Consider the following 21,386-nt stretch of genomic DNA (forward strand, 5'->3'; position numbering starts at 1 on the left):
TAGTGTGACTGAAAATGCACACACTTACAGTATGAAACATGTGTTGCACTGCCAGCCTACACAGAGCTGCCTGTGTGTGTGTGTGTGTTTGTGTGTGTGTGTGTGTCATCAGTGTCAGTGTGTGCATTCTCTCTGGTCTGATTAACTTGACAGTGATTTATATATACTGTATATATCTGTCAGTGACATGCAATCAGAATTGCTAAATCAGTTTGACGTTGTTGTCAAAGTTTGCAAAAATGTGCTCATTCCATACTTGACCAATGAACACTCCAATCAGTGCCTCCGTCCTTCTGGCCTTTGGTGCCTGGCACGTTCAGTGCTCTGGCTATTTCTCCCATTAAAGACTTTTTTAGACTTGGACTTAGACTTTATTAATCCCACAGCGGGGAAATTTACAAGTCACAGCCGCAAAGACGGAAAGGTGCTGAAACACACAGCAGACAAATCAAACCAAAAAGCTTAAGACATGTGAGATGATTTACTTGAGTTCTATAAATTTGAGTATTTTAATTGATGTTTCTGCCTGTATTAATTGTTGGCTAATACAGTGTGTAATTATGCGTTCATTGGTTGGGCTCCGTGGATACGCTAAATTCAGATTTTGTTTTGACATTTTTGAAGTTGGTGGCATGAACCCTGTATGAAGGGGTTCCACATGGAACTTGAGAGAGTTTTCACTTGATGGTAGCTGAGTTTGAATGCTTTGTGACAATGGCCTTGATGGTATCTTCAGATCAAATTGGCTGTTAAGCTGTTGCCTTAGTCCAAAACACTGTAAACTCACTGAGCTGACCTGAGTGACACAGTTCATCCTTTTGACAACAAACAAAGAACCTCCAACCTTCTTTTTGCCACCTCTACTCACTCTGCGTTTTTTGTCCCTCTCTTACTGTTTTCCAGATATTGATAGCCAAGTCACCCGTGGCTCCATTCGCCGTGTTGAACTACACCATTCAGAAGCAGGGAATTCATATAGATGGTGAGTCTGTCTGTTAGATCACATATACAGGAAATAGACAGTACTGTGGCTGTCCTGCTTTTAATAATGCGTTGAGTTGAGCTTGATGAAAGCATACATGTGTAAAAAGAAACCATGTCATACACATAAACACTTGTTGTACAAAGTGATCATAACTTATCAAACAAATCTTATCAAAGATCAGCCAAACAAAAAATCACCAAAGCATAGACAGAAAAAGGCTGTATATCTTAAGAATTAGGGTAAAAAAATAAATAAAATTTAGGATTAATAAACAAGATAAAACGTATAAAAGAGCAGTGTGCCATCGCCATTGTCTTTTTTTTTTCTTTCACAGTTCAATAGTTTTTAGCTAACCTCACAAACAATGCAGGATTGTTAAGCAACACCATACACCCTACACACTGAATGAATCCAGTATGAGCGGCACAAACCCAAACAAGAACAATAAACACAACCTCTTAAGGCAATCCTTCACTAAAATATGTATTTTTAGTACTTACAGGAGTCAGTCAGTCCAGTGGATCCAGTCCGGGTTTTCCAGGATGGAGCCCCTTGGTAGTGTGAGAGCTGGCTACAGTTGAGTAGACATGTACGGCATGTAGTGAGTTGTGGAGTGAACGATCCGAGAGAAATGACAGCCTCTTAATGTGAAGGACAGTTGCTATCGGCTGAAAGGTGAACAGTATAAGGGATTAAACGGCCTCACTTTTCCTCACTACTGCTTAATGGCCGTTTTGCTCCGCCGGGTGATAAAGAAATGTTGGTGCTAATCAACTAGTGATGTGCCTAGCCAGTACTCGCTATCGTTATCAGTCCAATACTGGCCAAAATCACAGTATCAAGTATCAGTATATATAGTATATAGTATAAGTATAATCAGATACGATCCATCAGCCTAAATTATCATGTAAATGCTGAACTAAACTGTGTTTCAAGGTGGGGCAGCAGCGTTGGAAACTCGAACCTGATTAAACAGTTGCACTTTTAGATTCAGTTCAACCCTAGAGGTTACAGGTGAAAGAGACTTTACAGCTTGCACTGTTTAGACCCTTAGTTATGTATTTTTTTCAATGCAGCTTACTTGATATCAGGTGAAATAGCCTTGAGTTTCAGTTGTGAGTGCCTTCAGATGCCATGTGTACCGTACTGTCCATAACTGAGTCATGTTGTGGGCTCTGTATTTCTTCCTTTAGGGGAGTAGAGTTGTTAGTTAGTTGTTTAAGAGAGGGGAAAAAGACGGTATCGGCAGTATCGGTATCGGACATGAAAAAGTGGTAATCGAGCCATCCCTATAATCAACAAATCATTTGCTGGGTTTCCATCCAATGTGGCACAAATTTTGGAGAAGACTGGCAAAAGAAAATGCAAATTAATGTGCGGTTTCATACACTATTGTTGTGTGAATATTAGGAGTTCATCAAGATAAACAGCTGGTGGAGCTAATTCTCGTACCATTAAACCATAAAAACTTTTTTCAAAGTTTTGGTATTTCCACCCAGGTTTTATTATGCGCAAAATGAAAATGTGCATAAAAGCAGGTGGATGGTATCTATGGAGTACGGCGAGAAAAGTGGGTGTTTCTGGGGGGTTGTCTGCAAGTGGTATCTGGCAGGTGAACCCTGGTTGACGCATTATGAGTGGATTGCATCTTTTTGCTTTTCAACAACATGAACAGAGTGGTGTCATTTGGCAAAGTGCTCTGAGTTAACTGACAAAGCACATTATTTTGACCCTCTACGTTCTAGCTAGATAGCCGTCAAGTACTTACCAACAGAATCAGAATCAGAAATAATTTATTGATCCCCGGGGGTAAATTATACAAACAACATGCAAGCAAATCATTTCAAACATCCATTTCCATGTAAATCTGTGGTTGATTCCAAGAACTACGAATTCAATGAATTGTTTAACAGGCAGTTTTCTCCCACTGGACAATATGAATTATCTGAGTCGCTGTTGGGCAGCATTTGGTTCCCATTCTTTTTTTGTGGCCACATGAATCTTCATAATCTTGAACTTCCAAGTAAATGAGCATTTAATAATTTCGACTGCAGTTTGTGGTTGGCCCCCTTTTCACCTGAGGCGTTAACTTGTCTAATGAGAGAAAACAGCCAACAATTCATTTCATTGGCAGGTCAGCCTTGTAACAGTCAAAACGGGTCTCGCACATACTCATTAGGCTGACATTGCAACCTATTTTTTGGTTGACCTCTTTTCACAAACGGTTAGTTCCGTGCTGTCTGATGAACATGCTGATGAATCTTCAAGAAGTTTAGGTCTTAATGGTACAATACATTCACATTAATTGATGGAACAAATTAATACATTTTTAAAAACTGTGTTTATCTTGACAAAAGCAAGACATGCAGAAATTTTAATCTCTAGAATTAGAAATAAAGATTGTATTGGAGTTATATGTGTGCCGCTTTCGCCTCCTTCCTTTAGTGATTGGAACAAAACACTTCAGTGGCTGTCTTAGATTCTGATGGGCTGGGAAAACTCTGTTATTACAACTCTTTCCAGTGCACGTTATTTTAGTTGATCTGAATTAGGTTAGCCTCTCCTTGTTTACATTACTCAGTGCATAAGACTCCCATAATCCAGTGCTGTGCCATTGGCCCGGGCCAAATGAACTACATCAACATTATGTAAAAGTGTTACATGGTTCACTTGCAGTGCATGCTCCCTCCCTCATCCTCATCATGTAGATAGACACAGATGGCGAACACACCCTGAGTTCATTCAACGTATTCATATAAACAATCATTTTAGAAATCACCTTTTGGAACTGGAAATTGTCTGGAACTAGAAGCCATTATGCAATGTTTTCACTTCCCATTACCACCGTATTATAATTTGCCCATGACTGATGACACAAAACAATTTTGCAACACATGGACAGGGCACCCAAAATGATCTATGTTAGAACTGAGTTTCCTCAGTCACGCATGATTAACAGATGGGAATTACAATCAGAAACAAAATCCCCAAATACTAGTAGGGAAGAGTGCGCAGGAATTAAATAATGACACAACTGGCCATATATATATATATATTCTTTTTAGAAGTGGGAAAGAAGGTAAAACAATTATCCTACCTAAATTAAGTCACATACTTTCTCCAAAACCATGATGTTGTTTGTTATGGTAACCTTGAGGCTTGTCCATCTTTGTTGAATGTCATTCAAGGATTCAAGGTTTTTTATTTGTCATTATACTTATAATAGGATTGCACAATGAAATGCAGTTGTAGCCCCCTCCATGTTACATACACAGAAAATGTATGAACAGATACTCAAAAATTTTAATTAGAATGGAATATAAACAGTCTCACAGCATGAGGAAAGAAGCTGCTTTGTAGTCTGGTGGGATGGCAGCAGATACTTCTGTAACTTGTGCCAGATGGCAGCAGGGGGAACAGCATGTGGCTGCGGTGGGTATTGGCTTTCAGTATCCTTTGGTGCTCAGTAGATTGGTACCCATGATGATCTAGGCAGTTTTAGTCACCCGCCTGGGATGAGACATGTGTTCCATCCTAGAGTAAAATGACTGAAAGCAGTACCTTCATTGTAACCCGAGTGTACACAGCAGTTCAGAATGAACTGGAAGGCCTGTGGTGAGAACCGACACACAGTTTGGTCTTCTTTCCTTCAGCCCTCAGTCCTCTCTCTGTGCACTGTTCATCCCTTTTGCTTTTTGTGGTGGAGGTTCATTCTGCTTTTCATTATAGCTGCCAGGCAGCTGCTGAAGTTGTGCCAAGCCCAGAGGAATGTAGGGTGGAATCCAGCGTTTTCAGATCTCCACACTGATACAAAATACTGTCTCAGGTAGAAGTTCTCCTGGTTGTGGTGGAGGCCTGCATTAGTGTTACGAGGTCCTGACTTCTACCGATCTACTACACATATATGACTTGTATTATAGTGGGGTATACTGTATGGACACGGCTTGGAACAGTAGATTTATTTGCTTTCTTACTGAACCAAATGTTGACTTGCATCAGTCTCTGTGATCATTGTCATCGTTCTGTAAAACGCTGAATTGGGTCCAAAGTTCATTTCTGCTGGGATGAGGATAGAATGTGCTTAGCTACTACCACAGTTTTACAGTACTTAGGTATCATTGCGCTACATGTATCGAGCATTGTCATGCAGCCACCTTTTTGTGTTTTTCGGGATCAGTGTAGTTTTCAAGGCAATGTGCCATAGTACAGTCATCAAACTACCATGCAGAAGGCTGCGCATCAAACCTCAAACCTGACATGAGTCTATAACCGAGTATCGGTAGTTGGCATTGAATGTTTGGTCCGATTTGTAGTCTTTTTTACTTACTCTTTGGTTGGATGATTCCTGATTCTTGCTGAACATGGCTAGCTGCCTGAGAGGCAAGGGCAAACCGCTCGGTCCAAAGTGAAAAATAATAATACCAAGAGCTCTAACGCTGACCCATAGCTTGTGGTTTTAGGGGTTTTTCCCAAAATATTGAACAATTCTTATAAATAAATTTCAGGCTACAGTACCATGGGGGGAAAAAAATGAGATATGAGGGCAGAGATGGAGAAGGGCCCAACTGGGAAGAGACAGACGAGTCCTGCTGCATGTCCTCCTGCGTCTGCCTGCCATGAGTCTGTGCTGTAAGCCAAGGCAGGCAGAAAGAGAATAATGGTGCCCCTGTTTGCTGTGTGAGACTTAAGAGTGGCAGCAGATCAAAAAATGTTGGTGGGAGGGGGGATTGGGCAGGGGTAGCTGGGGGGCAGGAAGCAAGGGAAGCCTATGGGAACACCAATATCCACCTAGAATTAGATTGCCAGTCCTGGCTTTGATCGCTTTGAGAGGGGATTTCATTCTGGGTCACTTTTCACTTGCCCTCCTCTCCCTCTTCCCACTCTCACCCCCCACCACCACCACCAAACTACTACAGACCCACAACTGCCCTCTCTTTTCATGCTAAACAGCTGTGCGGGTGACACTGCAGTTGTTCACAGAGATATTGGAAGGCAGTGTCAGAAGAATAGGCTCTCCAGTGTGGTTGTGGCTCAGTTTTGGCAGGGACAATGCCCTGGAGATGCCCTCCTCTATCACCACCACCACTCAGTAACCCACAGGGGCTGTAAGGCTACAGGGGACAAGGCCCTTAATCTTATCTCCTCTCTCTCATCTCTAAAAAATGTGTAATTCTTCTACCACTAATTAGCAGTGATGTGATCTGGGACTCTGACTTACTTAAGCTTGCTTCATACTTTCCGTGTCCGCGAGGGTCCACGTGGCGTAAATGTCATCACCTGCCAATGTCCACGGGGTCTGCACGGATGTCTGCGTGCAGCCCAAAATTTCTGACCATGCAGACTGTACGCATAGCAAGCGCGCTGACCACGCATACTCTATAGCACTGGGGATGCTTCTCCTCGTTGCTGCTTCTCATCTCTTGCACCAATGTACTGTATTCCCTGTCCCTGGTCCTACTCCCCTTAAGTGGTCACACAGTATATCTTCTCTTTTTGCATTTTTCTTCTTGTTCAGCCAAAAACAACAAACACACTTCTTCATCCTTTTAATTTTAATGGCATAATGGCAAACAACGTTATGCTGCATTACCACCACACGCTGGAAAGGAGTGTGGATCGGGAAATGCGCACGCATGGAACGCCAGACCGACGCGGACCCTCAATTGTCCTATGAATGATAGCATGTGTGTGTCCGCATGACCAATACAAGTCCGCGGAAAGTATGTCCGAAGCTTTACCGTGATCAGTTTACCACTTCAGCTGTACATCCAAGCGTAAAACATTGATGCGCAAACAACAGTAGTTCTTTTTGACGAGGTAATCGATGAAAGTCCGACACGTCAAAGAAATGAGCAGTCAGACTATCAGACTATGAAATCACCAACAGTTTATCCAGATGATCCACTTGTCCAAGAGGTCAAACTGAAAGTGAGCGCACCTGAAATGTTCATTCATTGAACAGGAAAACTGTGTGTGCAAATACTGTGAGAACCGTAGAAAGCTGCAGCAGGCAGTGTGTCTTTTATTTTAATTTAATTTATGTGGAATTCCTTGTATATAGAAAATTGGATTAGGACCATTATTTAGGAAGTGGGCGGAATTAATGTATACTGCTCCAACAGCCACAGTATTAACCAATGGGATTATGTCAGTTGGTGTATCCTTCTTCTGTGGAAGCTTTCCTTCCACAAACTGACAGGCCAGTTCCTTTTCAAGATCCGGTACTGGCTTTTGATTCTTGGAGAATGGCACGTCAAAGCACACAATCAGGTCTATATTTATCAAGCAGATCCTCCATATGGCATAACAAGAAACTGTTGATAGATATGAAGAGTTTTTTTTCTGAGATAAATTGATTAGGTCTCGTATTCATGCTCATAATGACTTGATGGGGGATTTTGGATTCAGATCAAATAAAAAAACAATGTGCAAGGTACAACTGGAATTCAGGAACTCTCAGCTAAGATAGGACATAAAACTAGAGGAGCGTCACAATTCTATGAATGTATTAGAAGTACACAATTGCCAAAATTGGATAGCCTAAAAATATGCTGGGAAAGGGACCTGGATCAGGAGATTTCCGAAGATAACTGCATAAAAGACGCATCATGGTATTGCTACTCACGTGAAACACAGTCACAACTCTTTTTTATTTATTTGTTTATTTTTTTTATAGATATTAAATAGATCCTACTGGGCTCCTTCCAAATTCGCAAGAGAGAGAGGTAATAGAAAGGTGCGAACTCTGGTGCATATGTTATTACAAGTGTGACAAAACAGTATGTGGGATGAAATCATTTCTTTCTTGATTGATGTTTGGAATACATTTGATCAAAAATCCTTCATTATGTCTCCTGGGATTATTGCCAGACAATGTAATGTCAAAACGACAGAAAACATGGTGCCGTTTATCTATGTTAACACGAAAGTATTATTAGGAGTATTAAGTACGATGGCAAGTTATGAACGGGTTAATTATAGAATGGCTGGGAGGGAGGATGTTTGATGAAGTATGGGGCCCATTCCTGGCCTAAATGGTGGATATAAAAGTTTGACGCTACCTAATTGAGCATAATGTGTATTTGGACCAGGTACATGATGTATGCGCTATGTAGATCACCGAGGCGAGGGTGTTGTGTTTTTGTTTCTTGTCCTCAATATTGTGGGTTTTGTGTTGGTTGTCTGGCTGAATGCTATTGCTGGACTGGATGTTTTGCCACAAAATTTTGCATTTTTACTTTCCGGGCCTTAAGGCAGTTGCGTTTTTCCATCTTCTGGTGTCACTCGAAATGCTTCCACACATTACTTCTCAGATGGTTCCTGATTATCAGCACTAGATTTTAACATTTAGCATTAATGGTAAATGATCTCACTTAAATAGCGCTTCTCAACCTTCACGGTTCCCAAAGTCTCATTCACCCATTCACTCACCGATGGCGACCGAGGTGCCATGCAAGGTGCTGGTCTCCGTTGGGAGCAACTTAGGGTTCAGTGTCTCTCTGATCTCTAACCGCTCTAACCAGCTTTACCTCCCGTGCGACAGTGCTAACCACTGCGTCACCATGCCGCCCGCGTTGAGAAGAGACCAATAAGTTTACTGAAATAAAGTAGAGTAAGAGTGCATTTTATGAACACCCCTGCTGAGGTACACTGCGTGGCCTATTTTGAATTTGGACAGACCATTACAGATTGAATATTTAATATTTCCCCACTGTGAAATGGTAGCTTGAATTCAGAATCAAAGTGACATCCATAGTTTTGAGATGGAAACCATGGCCAACCCTATGAAAATAAGACCCAAGTTGTAATAAACTGGAATTATCCAACAACGCTAGCTTGTTGAAGTGGACACGATATTGAAGGAAGGAAGTGAAATTGAAGCAGGAGGCAAGAAGTGGCTGAAGAGTGAGTCCCAGGAAGCAGGAAGGAGGGCAGTGCAGAGTTAAGTCTGGAGGAGAATAAATTAAAAGTTGCTCGTAATCACACAGAAGGAATGCAGTCAGTGTACACTGTTAAACACTCCCTAAGCCCTGGCTCCACTTCACTCTCTCAGCACTGCGTACAAAGCCCTCTTTGTTCTGCTGCTCTTGTAAAGAGAAATACCCCCCTCCCTCTTTCTATTTCCCCTCCCTGACTCATTCTCTTCTCTCTCTACTTTTTATTCCTTCCCTCCTTTCTCAATCCAGCCCTTGTTGCTCAACTTCCATTCTCATATGTATTCATTTTTCCTGTCATGCCCTTTCCTCCTCTGTGTCATTTCTGACTGACTGTTATTCAGAGGCACTCCCAATGAGCATGACAGTGGAGGAAGCTTCAGTTCCTAGATAGCCAACATGACAAGCAAGCAGCCGTTCACAGTACAAGGGTAATAGCTGAGGTGACACAGGTGGTTGCTAGAACGCTCTGGAAAGATAAAAAGGGGACAGAGGAGTGCTGGCTAAAGACAGACAGACCACAGGAATCATAAACTAGTTTCAGACAAAACTTTCTGGGAGTAGCTATGGTCAGCCTTTGCATATAGTTCATATAGTATGATTTATGAATGTGTATGTGTGTCAGGTTTTATAGCCAGGCTGCGTGACCTCTCACATGCTGTTCATGGAGTGTTGGCTTGGTGTGAGAGTTCACTGGTGTTAACAATCGTATTGGCCGATACTGGCCTATCACAGACATATCGGCAAAGGCTTCTATGTTTTCCGATACGCGCCGATATGAAAACTTTATAGAGTACAATGCTGAGAAAGATGTTTGGAATGCTATCATTTCATAGTTTGTCCAGCAGATTGCACTTCAGGGTCACTTTTACGACTGCAAAATTCAGCCAGAGTCAAGAAAAGTAACAGCCACCTCACTAATGATTAAAACTATAAACCAGCGCAAAATGACAATTATCAACATTAAACCGCCGTGTTTGAGTTTTTGATTTGGAGCTCAATCCATTGAAGTGGTGGTTCAGATCAAAGCTGTAGCATGAATCTCATAGCTAGCTTGATAGAGTAGAGAGAACATTAGGCGTTTTGCCAGTGATTTCAGTTTATATATATATACATATATATATATTCATTATTCATTCATTCATCATTAGTGAAATATATATATATATATATATATATATATATATATACATACTCTGTATATATAAAGAATATCGACATTGGCTCCAAAAATACAGTGTCGGTCACGCTCTAGTGTGTGTGTGTACCTATCAATCATTATGCTGTTCATGTTGTCATCTTAGGTACCAACATTTTAAAGGGTATTACCTTTTTATTAGAACTCGGACCTTATTTTTGCAGTTTTGAACACCATTCCTGCTAATAATCCACATAGTATCCCAAGAAATTGTAGTTATATCTGCATCCAGTGCCCACATTCGGTGCTGATGCAGGAAGTAGTATGCCCAGGAAAGTAAGAGTGTGGAAGTAACTTTCCTGCAGGAACTGGAGTTTGCGTCTCGTCAATAGGCCTGCACTTGTTGGTAATCCGCTATCCCTTACCCTAACACCTTGTAACAAGGAGCACCATAACCTTAACTAAGTGTTTAAGTTGCCCAACTCGGGTTAGATAATCCAGATAAACTGTTGGCTTGTATCTTGTCTGATCGTCTGACTGCTGGTATTTCTTGACCCACAGACTCACATTGTAGTGATGTCCACGTGAAATGTCCCATGACCACGTTTCTAGACCTCAGTGATCATTTTTGGATTCAGAAAAACACAGAGTAATCAACAAGACATCCAGGAAGCCATGATTCGACAGTTTACAAAAGGTGAAAATATGAGAGAAACTGGAAAAAGATTTGTTCTGGTAGCACTTTTTTTCCCCTCTGTAAATGTACTTTAAAGGTGTTTTCTGTCCAACAGGGTAATTCTCTGGCTCCACTTCTGTCTCTGAATGTGTGTCAGCTTAGAAACTGTCCTCATACAAACACGCTTTTCTGTCAAACAAAAGCATATTGGTGATGTCTTCAATGCCCCAGTTATATAAATACAGGATTACACAACAGAGTTTAATCCTCTCCATATTTAGGCAGTGTTTGGGAGGGGAGAGAGGAAATGAAGCCATCCATGAATCATTGCTGTATCATTTTGTCTCAATCGGTTGGGGCTGCTTTTAAAATCAGATGGACACAGTCACACTGAAGTGTTTTGGCATGCAACGATAACATCTGCTCATCACCACTTCATGTAGGCAGGTTCATGTCAGACGTCATGCTCCTGTTTGCCAAACCCAACAAACATAGTTTTGCTATCACATTTTTGGCTTGTTGTGCAAGTTTTCCAACCTTGCGCTCAGGAGCTCAGATGTGGAGTGCAGGCCATATGATATTTCGAATGCAAAAACAGTTACGTCTTTGAAATACTGCAAAATATCTTTTGTACATTACCCATGTAGATCTACCTGAATGCACTTGAACATAGAACATCTCACGTTAAGATTCATGTCAACATGACGGCACTCCAGTTGCGGTCCATTCCTGGCAGACACTTGACTCACATCGGATTCCCACCCATTGCGCACACAGAGCGGACAGTGTTAGTAGCTGTGACAACAGCTGCAGCACATTTGAAATTGGGAAATTCAAATTAGGGGGAAAAAAAGAGAAAATTGAAAATAATAATAATAATACTGTCGTATGCCAGAAGAGTTGCACATGGTCATTTTTATTCACGCTGGCATTGCGGCTCTAGAAATGGCAATATCGGTTGGGCAGTCAGTCCACCACTTTGTACAGAGTTTCATGGAAATCCATCAAACAGTTGTTGAGATATTTCAGTCTGGACCAGACATTCATGGTCCTCACAGGATGTGTCCTGCGGACTTTTCCTCTAGTGCCAACTGTTATTATGAGCTTAGATGAGATTTATGACACTTTTGTTCAGACTCAGCCATGCATGCATTTTCATTAGCCAGACCACAAATCTGATTACAATCCGTGTTGCTTGGCCCATGCAATGCACTACAGGCTACATGCAAGTGTCGTCGTGTTTTGACCCTCAGGGCCACCGTAGACGAGGGAGAACAACATCTAACTTCAGCTGTCATTGTCATTGAGCGCTTACTGACCTAGGTACAATCTGGCTAGATGTTACAGTGGTTTGAACAAAATCAAACTTCACACCTCTACAGGGTCAAAGAACAATAGAGGTTTATCAGTAATTAGCAAAGTACACTGAGGGAGTCAGTGGCCCCACAGCCCTACATTACAACAACGCACAGGTGGTGTTGGTGGCGAGGGGGGGGGGGGGTCACTCACAGAGGGAAGACTGAAACTACATTTGGCTGATAAGCTGGACATTTTTTATGTCATTTTCATGTTTTCATTATTTCTCAGATTGAGAGGGTATGGGGGGGGGGGGGGCGCACATCAAAGAAGAGTAAACAGACTCAGAAGCAGATCTACTAGCAGAGCTGCGAGACCAGGCTCCCATGACCAAAGTGCTGTGAGGCTGAACTGCATGCAGAGCTGTTATGGGTCTCCTCCACAATTTAACACTGATTTGATTATTGGTGCGTTTGTGTTTGGTCTTATTGGAGGGAGGGGGCTGATCAGGACTCTTATGTAAGACTTCAAACAGGTCTGGGCACAATAGCGGGCCAATGCTAGGATGGTACAAATGATCAGAAGAAGAAAAAGAGAGAAATACAAATGGCGTCACAGAAAACACATCTCGCTCAATCTATTGCGTCTTCCATTTACACTTTATGGTGTGACCTGTCCCACACACACACAAAGAATGTGTTTCACTTTAACCCTTACACTAACTACTCAGTATTCCTGAATTCTAATTGTGGTGACAAAGACAGGATATGTTTCCCTGCATCAGTACTGAGAGTGCCTTATTCAAAATAATTAAAGTATTGTCCAGCTTAATTTAAAACCAGCTGCTGGAGGCGCAGAGTTGGCTGATGATTCAGCAGTAGTCGCCAACGTTTCACGTTTGATTTAATGGAATAAATATCATGTAATGAGTTCCAATTCTTTTCTGGTAAAAGCCTATCATCAGTATACTGTGGCTCCTATAAGTTCCGATTATTTTACCGCAGAGCACTAAACCTTTGGGTCAACAGCTTGATTAAACCATGAAGTCCTCTGGAATGATGACTTGTGGTCCAGCTGTGTGAGAATTAAATGCTTCCAGCTGAGGACTGAGCCCCCTCAGTGGGAGCATAAATCCTCAGAGACAGTTATTGTCCCGCTTCCTTTTCAGTTTGATTCGCCCAAGCTTTTGTTCTTAACCTAATCAGCTGTGATTCGTGCTCAGCTACGAGGACAGCTGTTCCTCTAGATCACATTTCATCGCTATCAAAAGCCAGATGTGAGACTTGTGAGACACCGCTGAGTCACTGTGTTTCTCTGTGTTCATGTGGGATTCTTGAAATAGTTCCAGGTGACCAGTTTTAGCAGAACATCGTAGAATCACACGGGCAGTGTGGTGAAAGCAGTTTAGATGAGCGAGGGCAGACTACGTATTAGGAACACCTCTCCGTATAAGCTCATTCCTAACCGTGTGATAAAAATGAAATCTTGACACGAAGCCACTTACAAGCTTTTTCCGAGAGCTTCCAACCTCATCTCAGTCACAACAACGGAGCCATTTGCTGACAATGACTGTGAGAAAAACGTTCTTTTAAGAGGCAGAAACCTCGAGCAGAACCAGACTCTAGGTGGGCGGTCATCTGCTTTGACTGGACCAGCAAAGCACACACACGTATACACAGTGTCCAAAGAGCTCTCAGTAGACCTCCGTAATTAAGATCTTTAAATGGATATATCTTTGCCAGTGTATAAAACCATGTGTAACGCTTCCGAGGAGGACAGTGAGCTAAAGGGCAACTCCACCAATTTGACACATCAAAGTCTGTTTTCTGTTTCCAGGCGTTGGCGAGTACGACTGCTTGTGAGAGCAAAGTAGTATAAAGTATAAAGTCTGCGTCGGTTTGAAAATGGAAGCAACCTATTGGCGCGGCGCTAGAAAGACGTGAGCTGACCAGGCCTCTGTAGCCCGCTGCTCATCTCTACTGCAGGCTTTGAGGCTCCAGGCTACACTAGCCGTTACTAGCATGACTCTTGCATCGAACAGTCTGAAGTAGAGTTTTATTGTGGGTAATCTAGGGACCTGGTTTTGATGAGGAACAAGAATATGTGGTGTAAAAGCAACAATATCCAACTTTATAGGAGTGCAATGCCAAGTCTTTGGGGTACTCTTTTAGTGGTTCCTAAAAGAGCTGATCAATAATTCAGACTGAGGCTGCCATTTGTTTTTGTTTTTTTTATGCCCGTCCTCTCTGCCCTCTCTTAACTTTGAAGAATGGGTATGGATTATGTCAAAACAAACAAATGTTATAGAAATACCTCAGCTGACGTCAGAAGGTATGGAAGTAATCCATCCCCTATTTTCCCTCAGCTGGTTTTGTCTGTCTTGGACCAACATTTTTGTAAATGTTTACTTCATACAAGAGCCCACATTGGTCCCTACCCATATGGCGACTGGTGGAAACAAAGCAGCAGCGGACCACTTCCACAGCTCTCTGTGACTGATGCAGAAGTAGGGGATGGAAGTTACAGTAACAGGTTAGGTTTACAGCTGATGGGTTGTGTCGAGCGGCTTGTGTTGGGTGGTGAGCTAGGACATTGCTGCTCAAGAACACTTCACAAGGACACACAGCAGAGGCCTGTACTACGAAGCAGGATTTGAGGTTAGCAAGGTAACTTCAGGTTTAAACCTGGGTCTTCCGGGTTACGATGGTGGTTCACTTCGCCATGGTAACTTATGCTGCACACCTAACCTGCTTCGGAGCAGGTTATGTTCGAGGTCACAGATCAACTCGTATAAAAGCATCCGCCTACTGACCAATCAATTCACTTGAAAAATGGCATCACCAATCATGGATGATCTCGTGGAGCTCGGTGTGGATCATGAGGGGGTCTCTTAGGGAGGCAAGTGTACATAGCCCCTTTGGCTTTTATATGCAATTCGTATGTAAAATGTGCCGCCCTGCTGGCAGTAGGCGTGTCCATGTTTGCGACTGGTCAGATGCCTCAGATGCCGCAAACACCGCCCCTTTGAGCGCACTCATGGCTGGATTTGGAAACACCTGGGTTGACTGACTGAGTTGATAACCACAGACAGCCACCACCAACCACCGTGACCTCTTAGAGGGATCGCGGTTGTTAGTGAAGACAGGTAAGCACAAGATATCCTGGATATGTTCAACCTGCTTCGTAGCACTGGCCTCTGTTGTCCTTTACTTGATGTTTATATCTTAAACTGACCTTTTAAACCCTCACTAAACTAAGAAAATTGATATTGTCTGGTTTAGTCAGGACAGACCTAAGTCCTGTTTCCATAGCAGGAACTTAAAGACCTGCAACCCAAAGCTTGACATAACCTGTTCTTTCAAGAACAGGTTATGTTTTAGTACGTGTTTCAGTTGTATTTTATAAACAGGAATGTTTCAGATATACCACATTAAAAAAGCAACAGGGGTACCAACTACGTCTGCTGGCAGAGAACAGTGGAAACAAAAGCAATGAATACATGATGATACATGGACCAATAAGTTCCTGCAGTGGAAAAGGGCTAGAGGTCACATTGGTTACCACTAAGACTGGCAGCTCTGGAAATATAACTTACAGCAGCACAATGCAAGTTCCAGATTGAGATGTAAAGTAATGGTAGTGGTAATAATATTTTTATTATTAGTAATAATAATAAAAGACATAATATTTGTAGCAGTGGGTGTTGGGCAGGAATATGGCGGCAGTAGGTGGCTTGTAGTCACAGATCCAGACTCTACAGCTCTGGAGGCAGGAATACCTGCAGAAAGCAACAGAGGGAGAGAGAAGATGTCCAGTTAGTAACATGCATTAATTGGATGAGAATGCGTCCAGAGGGAGAGGAGGAGAGAGGAGCTCATTGCATCATGGGAGGCCTCCCAGCAGTCTAGGCCTATAGCAGCATAACTAAGGGATGGTTCAGGGCTCACCTGAGCCAGTCCTAAGTTTAAAATCTTGAGATTTGTGGAGAGTGTGTCTGCCTCCCGGACCCAAACTGGGAGCTGGTTCCACAGGAGAGGAGCTTGATAGCTGAAGGCCCTGGCTCCCATTCTACTTTTGGAGACTCTAGGAACCACAAGTAAGCCTGCATTCTGGGAGCGCAGTGCTCTAGTGGGGTACAACAGTGGGGTGAACGACATAGCTTGTCTGCCGAAGCAGGCAGATTTTTCACTGTCTACAGTCTTTGGGCTAAGGTCAACTAAACATATCAAAGATCAGTCTCTGAACTGCGCTGAGGAGATTAAATGGATGTTCTCATCTGAATTGGAGAAAAATGGCAAACACTATTTCCTAGAATTCTGGACTGTTCCTCAAAGTGAGCAGGTGTTCAGGAGGAGGGAGGAGGGAGTTCAGTCATGCTCAAAGGCGGTGTGACAGGGGCACTGAGTTGCCAAGAGAAATCCTGACTGTGGGTCTCATACCTGAGACAGTCAGCTGCCAAAAAGGAAAACAATAGCTGAATGTACTGGGAGTGAAGTGATACACAGACCATGTCTCGTTTGACCTGAGGGAGCCCAGATAGGTGACTGTATGTTTGACGGCGTGTCTCTGTTTGTGTTCTGTGTGCTTTCTAGGAAACGACAGCCAAGAGACCTTGTATGAGGGCACAAATCCAGGTCTCCAGCCAATCAGGGTGCGGACTGGATTCAACTACAACCTGACCAGATATATGGACTGGACCGACCAAACACCGCTTTGACTGGGGCTCTTTTAATGGCGCCCATCTCGTTGTGTCCTCTTCTTTTGCGATGGTTTATTGACCACCAACCACCACCATCATCTTCTTTGACAATAAATGCTTCAGGCAAGTCTCTGCTGACGGTCTGTTGTGTGCTCTGGACAGGTCCATGAATCAGAGCGGCAATAAACCTCAGGCTGAGCTCAGGCTTGCAGACAGGTTAGTTTTCTGTTAACGCCTTGTCAGCCCATGCGTGAGTTTTACACCTGAAATGTCCTCCAGGACTTCAGTCACAGTTTTTACCATCTGAAAATCCATCAACCTTTGCGTGTTCAAAGAGCTGGCAGTGTCAGACTGCCAGATGATACCTGATTTTCAGTACTGCTCCCAAAAAGATAAATCCATCAGTATCGCCCTTATTTGACTGGTGCAAACTAGCTGAGAGGTCAGTTTGGTTTTGTAATGTTTTATGTGACTATTAGCTGAATAAGTTTAAAATAAATAAATAAATAAATAAATAAATTTATATTATTTTCTAAGGTAAGAACTGGACCAAGCCCTTGGTGCAAACTTTGGGATTTAGACATTTTAGACAACTGCTACACACACAGTTCAGTGGCTGCTCCATAAAATGAGGTTCCATATCCAGCCCTTAGAGTCAGGTTTCTTTTTATGGTTAGGTAAGATCCTCCTGCCTTGCTGTCTGTGTTGTATGTTTCCCATACATACAAAAAGATTGTTCCTCATCGCACTGGAACATCATTTTAAGTTGTGGAGACATTTTGAAAGAGCTTGCATTTTGCTGTGATTGTAATTTGTTTTTGATTTCATGTGACAAATAAATTGACTGATTGATTGTCGGTTAGAGCTCCTTCATTGGGCTTGTGTTGTACAGATGGCCCCCCTCAGAGGCGTCAGTGCTGCCTCAGTCTATACACTGCAGTGGGAGAGTGGAGGTGGGCTCCAGGCCTGATCAACAGATCAGCTGCCACCGTAATGCTCAGGACTGAACGTGACCCATCAGTCCTGCAGGTCATTACCGGGCTTCAACAGGCTGTTCCCATTACTTCCCATGGCCAAGGGGCTTCAGGGAAGTTTGGCCAATAAGCTGAACAATGGTGTTATTTCTGGTTCCTCCTGGTTTCTCTGGCCAAAGGACATGCACAGTCTGTCTGTCTGTCTGTCTGTCTGTCTGTCTATCAGCAGTAGGCGCATGAAGTCACTGTGCGCCGCTTATATACAGCTTGTGGTGTGTGTGTGTGTGTGTGTGTGTGTGTGTGTGTGTGCATGTGTAGATGGCTTGGTGCTAAAAAGCGATGAGGTGTTAATTCCTGTTCTTATGTCGTTCACTCCAGAGACGGCAGAAGTTTGGAGCCAGATCAGTTTATTTCAATGGGATCATCACAGTCGGTGGATTTGCTGGTGGTGGTAGTGCAGCCACACAGAGAGAGCTCCAGTTTGGTGTAGCCTAGTCTCCCATAGCCAGACCTCCTCTCCTCACTTTGGAGGAAGGTCTGGCTCAACCCATTGTTGTTCTGGGATAGGGGGAAAAAAAAAAGAAGAAGCTCTGGCTTGATTTGTTTTTCCTTAACCCAATCACAGTCGTCTTGGGCGGTGTTGAGCTGGGGATGCAGCCTTTGCAAAATAGTGTCGGGTGGGGGGGGGCAAACATAACTGGATCATCGGTGTCCTAGAGGTGAAGCTGACCTATACTTTAGCTCTGGAGGAGCTCGCTGGACCCATTAAAACCGCCGAACATCCAAATCTTTGTCAAAACTTGCTGTTGCGAGCTGTAGTTTCACACCGAAGTCAAGCATGTGGTTTTTTTGACAAAAAATAAATAAAAACAACGTAGGAGTTTTTTTCTTTTACAGGGGTCATGATAAATATAAATGCACTCATGGTACTGTGTTGGCATAGGGTATTAGAGGTGTAAGCCCACCTAAACTAAAGGGAAACTGTTTATCCTACTGTCACCTTGTAAACTGTATATTGGTGGATGTCTGATTATACTGAGCAGTGGCCCCACAGAGCAGCGAGGCTCCCGGAGGTTAGATCTGCCGTGAAAGCTGGAGCAGCCCCGTCTGGAAACTCTGTGTCATAATAATGAGCAAGGAACTGGAGCAGAGTCACGAGGCCTGTTCTGCAGAGAGCAAAGTCCTCCTCAGAGAATACACAAAACACACACACACACACACATATACACACACACAAGAATGCTCTGTCAGCGTCAGGCTGGCCACTGCAGCAGCTGACTGTCCTGCTGGGCAAACAGAGAGGCTTTTAGAGGCAGCAGACCTTCCATTTGGCATCATGTCTGAAGCGCAAGAAATTATCCATATAATTTTCACATCATTTTCATCCTCATCAGAGCATTCAGCGAGTGCTGAAACCTGTGTGGAACCAACTGTATTCATCATGTTTCTCCACTGATTTATTCAGCTTTTATATTTATACTCAGCAGCCACTTTATTAGGTATACCTGTACAATCTAATCTAATGCGATCCAATAAAACACCTCCAGCCATTTCTACCTTGCAGTGGTTTTGAACCAGACTGCATTATATTGAGAGGTGGGTTAGGGTTAGGGTTACACATTATTATCTTTGTGAAGGTAGGATCTATGGCGGAGCTGTTGAATTGGATTGCATTAGATTTTACAGGTGTACCAAATAGAGTGTCCCCCCATTTGTCTGTATATATCAAAATCCTGCAATCCAGTCTACATAGCTAGCTGCACAACATGGTTTGGAACCTTATGGCAGACTGAACTCTGGGGTCTGTTTTTTTTTCTTTTCCTCCCAGACAATCTTGGATAGACAGCATACATGTCATTGTGTTATTATCAGCTGTAATCTGAAGTGTGGTGTTACCAGGAGACGTGCTGTAGAATCGCTCATCATCCCGTCCTTCAAACGTTGTCCTCTGAGCTCATCCCTCCAGGCTCCAAGCTGGGAGGGAAAAAAGACAAAACAAACTGTAATAATGTCTGTAATGCAGTGACTCAACTGCGGTCCTTGTGCGGTGTTTGAAGACGCGGCGACTCGTGTCTAAACTCGCGCATGTATGCTCCTAATCACCTGGACCCACCTGTTGAGACAGGCGTTGTTCTGCTGGCTGCTTCAACCACATGCTGCCTTCTTCTCATTAGAACTCAGTCCTAACTGACAGAGATCCTCACAGTGATGTATACCAGGGGTGCCCTGTGTGACTGTGGGAGGAGAGCAGTTATGGGAACGCTCCATAACAACGAGCCATGTTAGAGAGTCACCAGAGGATAATGTCGCAGCTGACCTTGTGCTGTATGCTGTTGCTCCATCAGGGGAAAAATGCAGCTCTTCAGCTCTGTGATCTGTCCTCAGATAATGCACAGGTTCAATCAATGTTGAATGGAATAATCTATACATTTATTTTAAAACCACAAGTGGATTGTTAATATTTACCTCACAGTAATGGGTCCCCATAAGCCATAGACTGACTATGATGTTTAGATATACTACATATACAAACTTATGTTCATATTTTAACTTATATATACAGTATACACTCTGCAATAACTAAAATATCCTCAAGTGCTTTCGTCAGTGTGCACATTATGCACCTGCTGTCACAGGCTGACTAGTAAACGGATGTTCATATGTAAGGTTATACAACTTTTGATAAATACCCCCTCCCCAGTTGGATTTGTCTATGCAAACACTGCCGCAAACGTTTGTTTTCTCTCGACCAGCAGCTCACAGGGTTAAAGACACAGCGGGGGGGGGGGGGGGGGGGGCCTCTGAGCTGGATTACGGGCTGGAGGCAAGCAACACATGAGATGTTGTTTGGTTCAGGGGTCGGATAACTACAAGGGAAGCAGAAACTCGCTGGGAGCTCGTGTTGACTCCAATCAGCTACTGTTCTCTGAGGAAACGAGGCTGGGGTTAGTGGAGGAGGCTTGGTTCATTAAATTGATGGTGGGACCCCCAGTGTTTCCCTCTACCATGTTTATTTACATTTTTTCATTTCTTTGGAAACCTCCCCTTTTTTTTTTTAACTAGTCTGTATCGATAAAGAGAAGAGATTGTTTCTACATAACTGTCTGGATTGGACAAATATAACTCATCTCTCTTAGCCCCCTGCTTCACATGTGGCACATCGCTACATAGCTTTTGGCAAAATGTATGAAATGTATCGGAAATCTCTGGGATTCATTTCCCAGCGCCACCCCTTGAATTTACCCTCTGGGTAATTTCCCCAAATGCATCACGTGTTTACAGAAACTGAGAAAAAACAAACAAAAAAAACAGTTTAACACTAAAAGGGAAATCATTTCACAACCTTTTATTGACTTTATGAAAGACATTCCTCTGAAGAGATGGACCGGTCCTAAATAAAGTCTTATCATGAAATTACTCGTTATGATGCTTCAAGATAAACAGGCCACTCCACCAGATAATATACCACACAGCATGTGCACAGAGGAAACAAAGGAAGTCTTGATAATAACATATAACATATATATAACTGAATCCTTATGTAGGAAGCAGCAGTGAAACACCGGGACGTTCTAAAATAATTACTTGCTCAGGCATTCTGTAAGATTGCCATTTTCTCAATCATCACATCACACACAAATCGTGCGCAAGCCCTGCTGCTGCTGGATGGACACACACACAGTG

At 43.0% G+C, this 21,386-nt stretch overlaps 1 protein-coding gene and 1 long non-coding RNA gene across 2 annotated transcripts in view; one reads left to right on the plus strand and one right to left on the minus strand.

Moving 5' to 3' along the window:
• rad51b (RAD51 paralog B) overlaps nt 1-16,746 on the plus strand; it is a 31,590-nt gene extending 14,844 nt beyond the window's left edge. Inside the window, exons 9-10 of the mRNA XM_070926061.1 lie at nt 904-982; nt 16,622-16,746. Coding sequence (XP_070782162.1) covers nt 904-982; nt 16,622-16,746 — 204 coding nt within the window. The remainder of the gene's footprint in view (nt 1-903; nt 983-16,621) is intronic.
• On the minus strand, nt 15,710-19,872 carry LOC139302383 (uncharacterized). The gene is made up of 3 exons (XR_011598904.1): nt 19,816-19,872; nt 19,599-19,676; nt 15,710-15,807 (listed from the first exon to the last, which is right to left on the minus strand). It is a non-coding gene; the product is annotated as an uncharacterized lncRNA (long non-coding RNA).
• Nucleotides 19,873-21,386: the final 1,514 nt, after the last annotated feature.

This window comes from Enoplosus armatus, chromosome 19 (assembly GCF_043641665.1).
Source record: "Enoplosus armatus isolate fEnoArm2 chromosome 19, fEnoArm2.hap1, whole genome shotgun sequence".
Classification (NCBI taxonomy): domain Eukaryota; kingdom Metazoa; phylum Chordata; class Actinopteri; order Centrarchiformes; family Enoplosidae; genus Enoplosus; species Enoplosus armatus.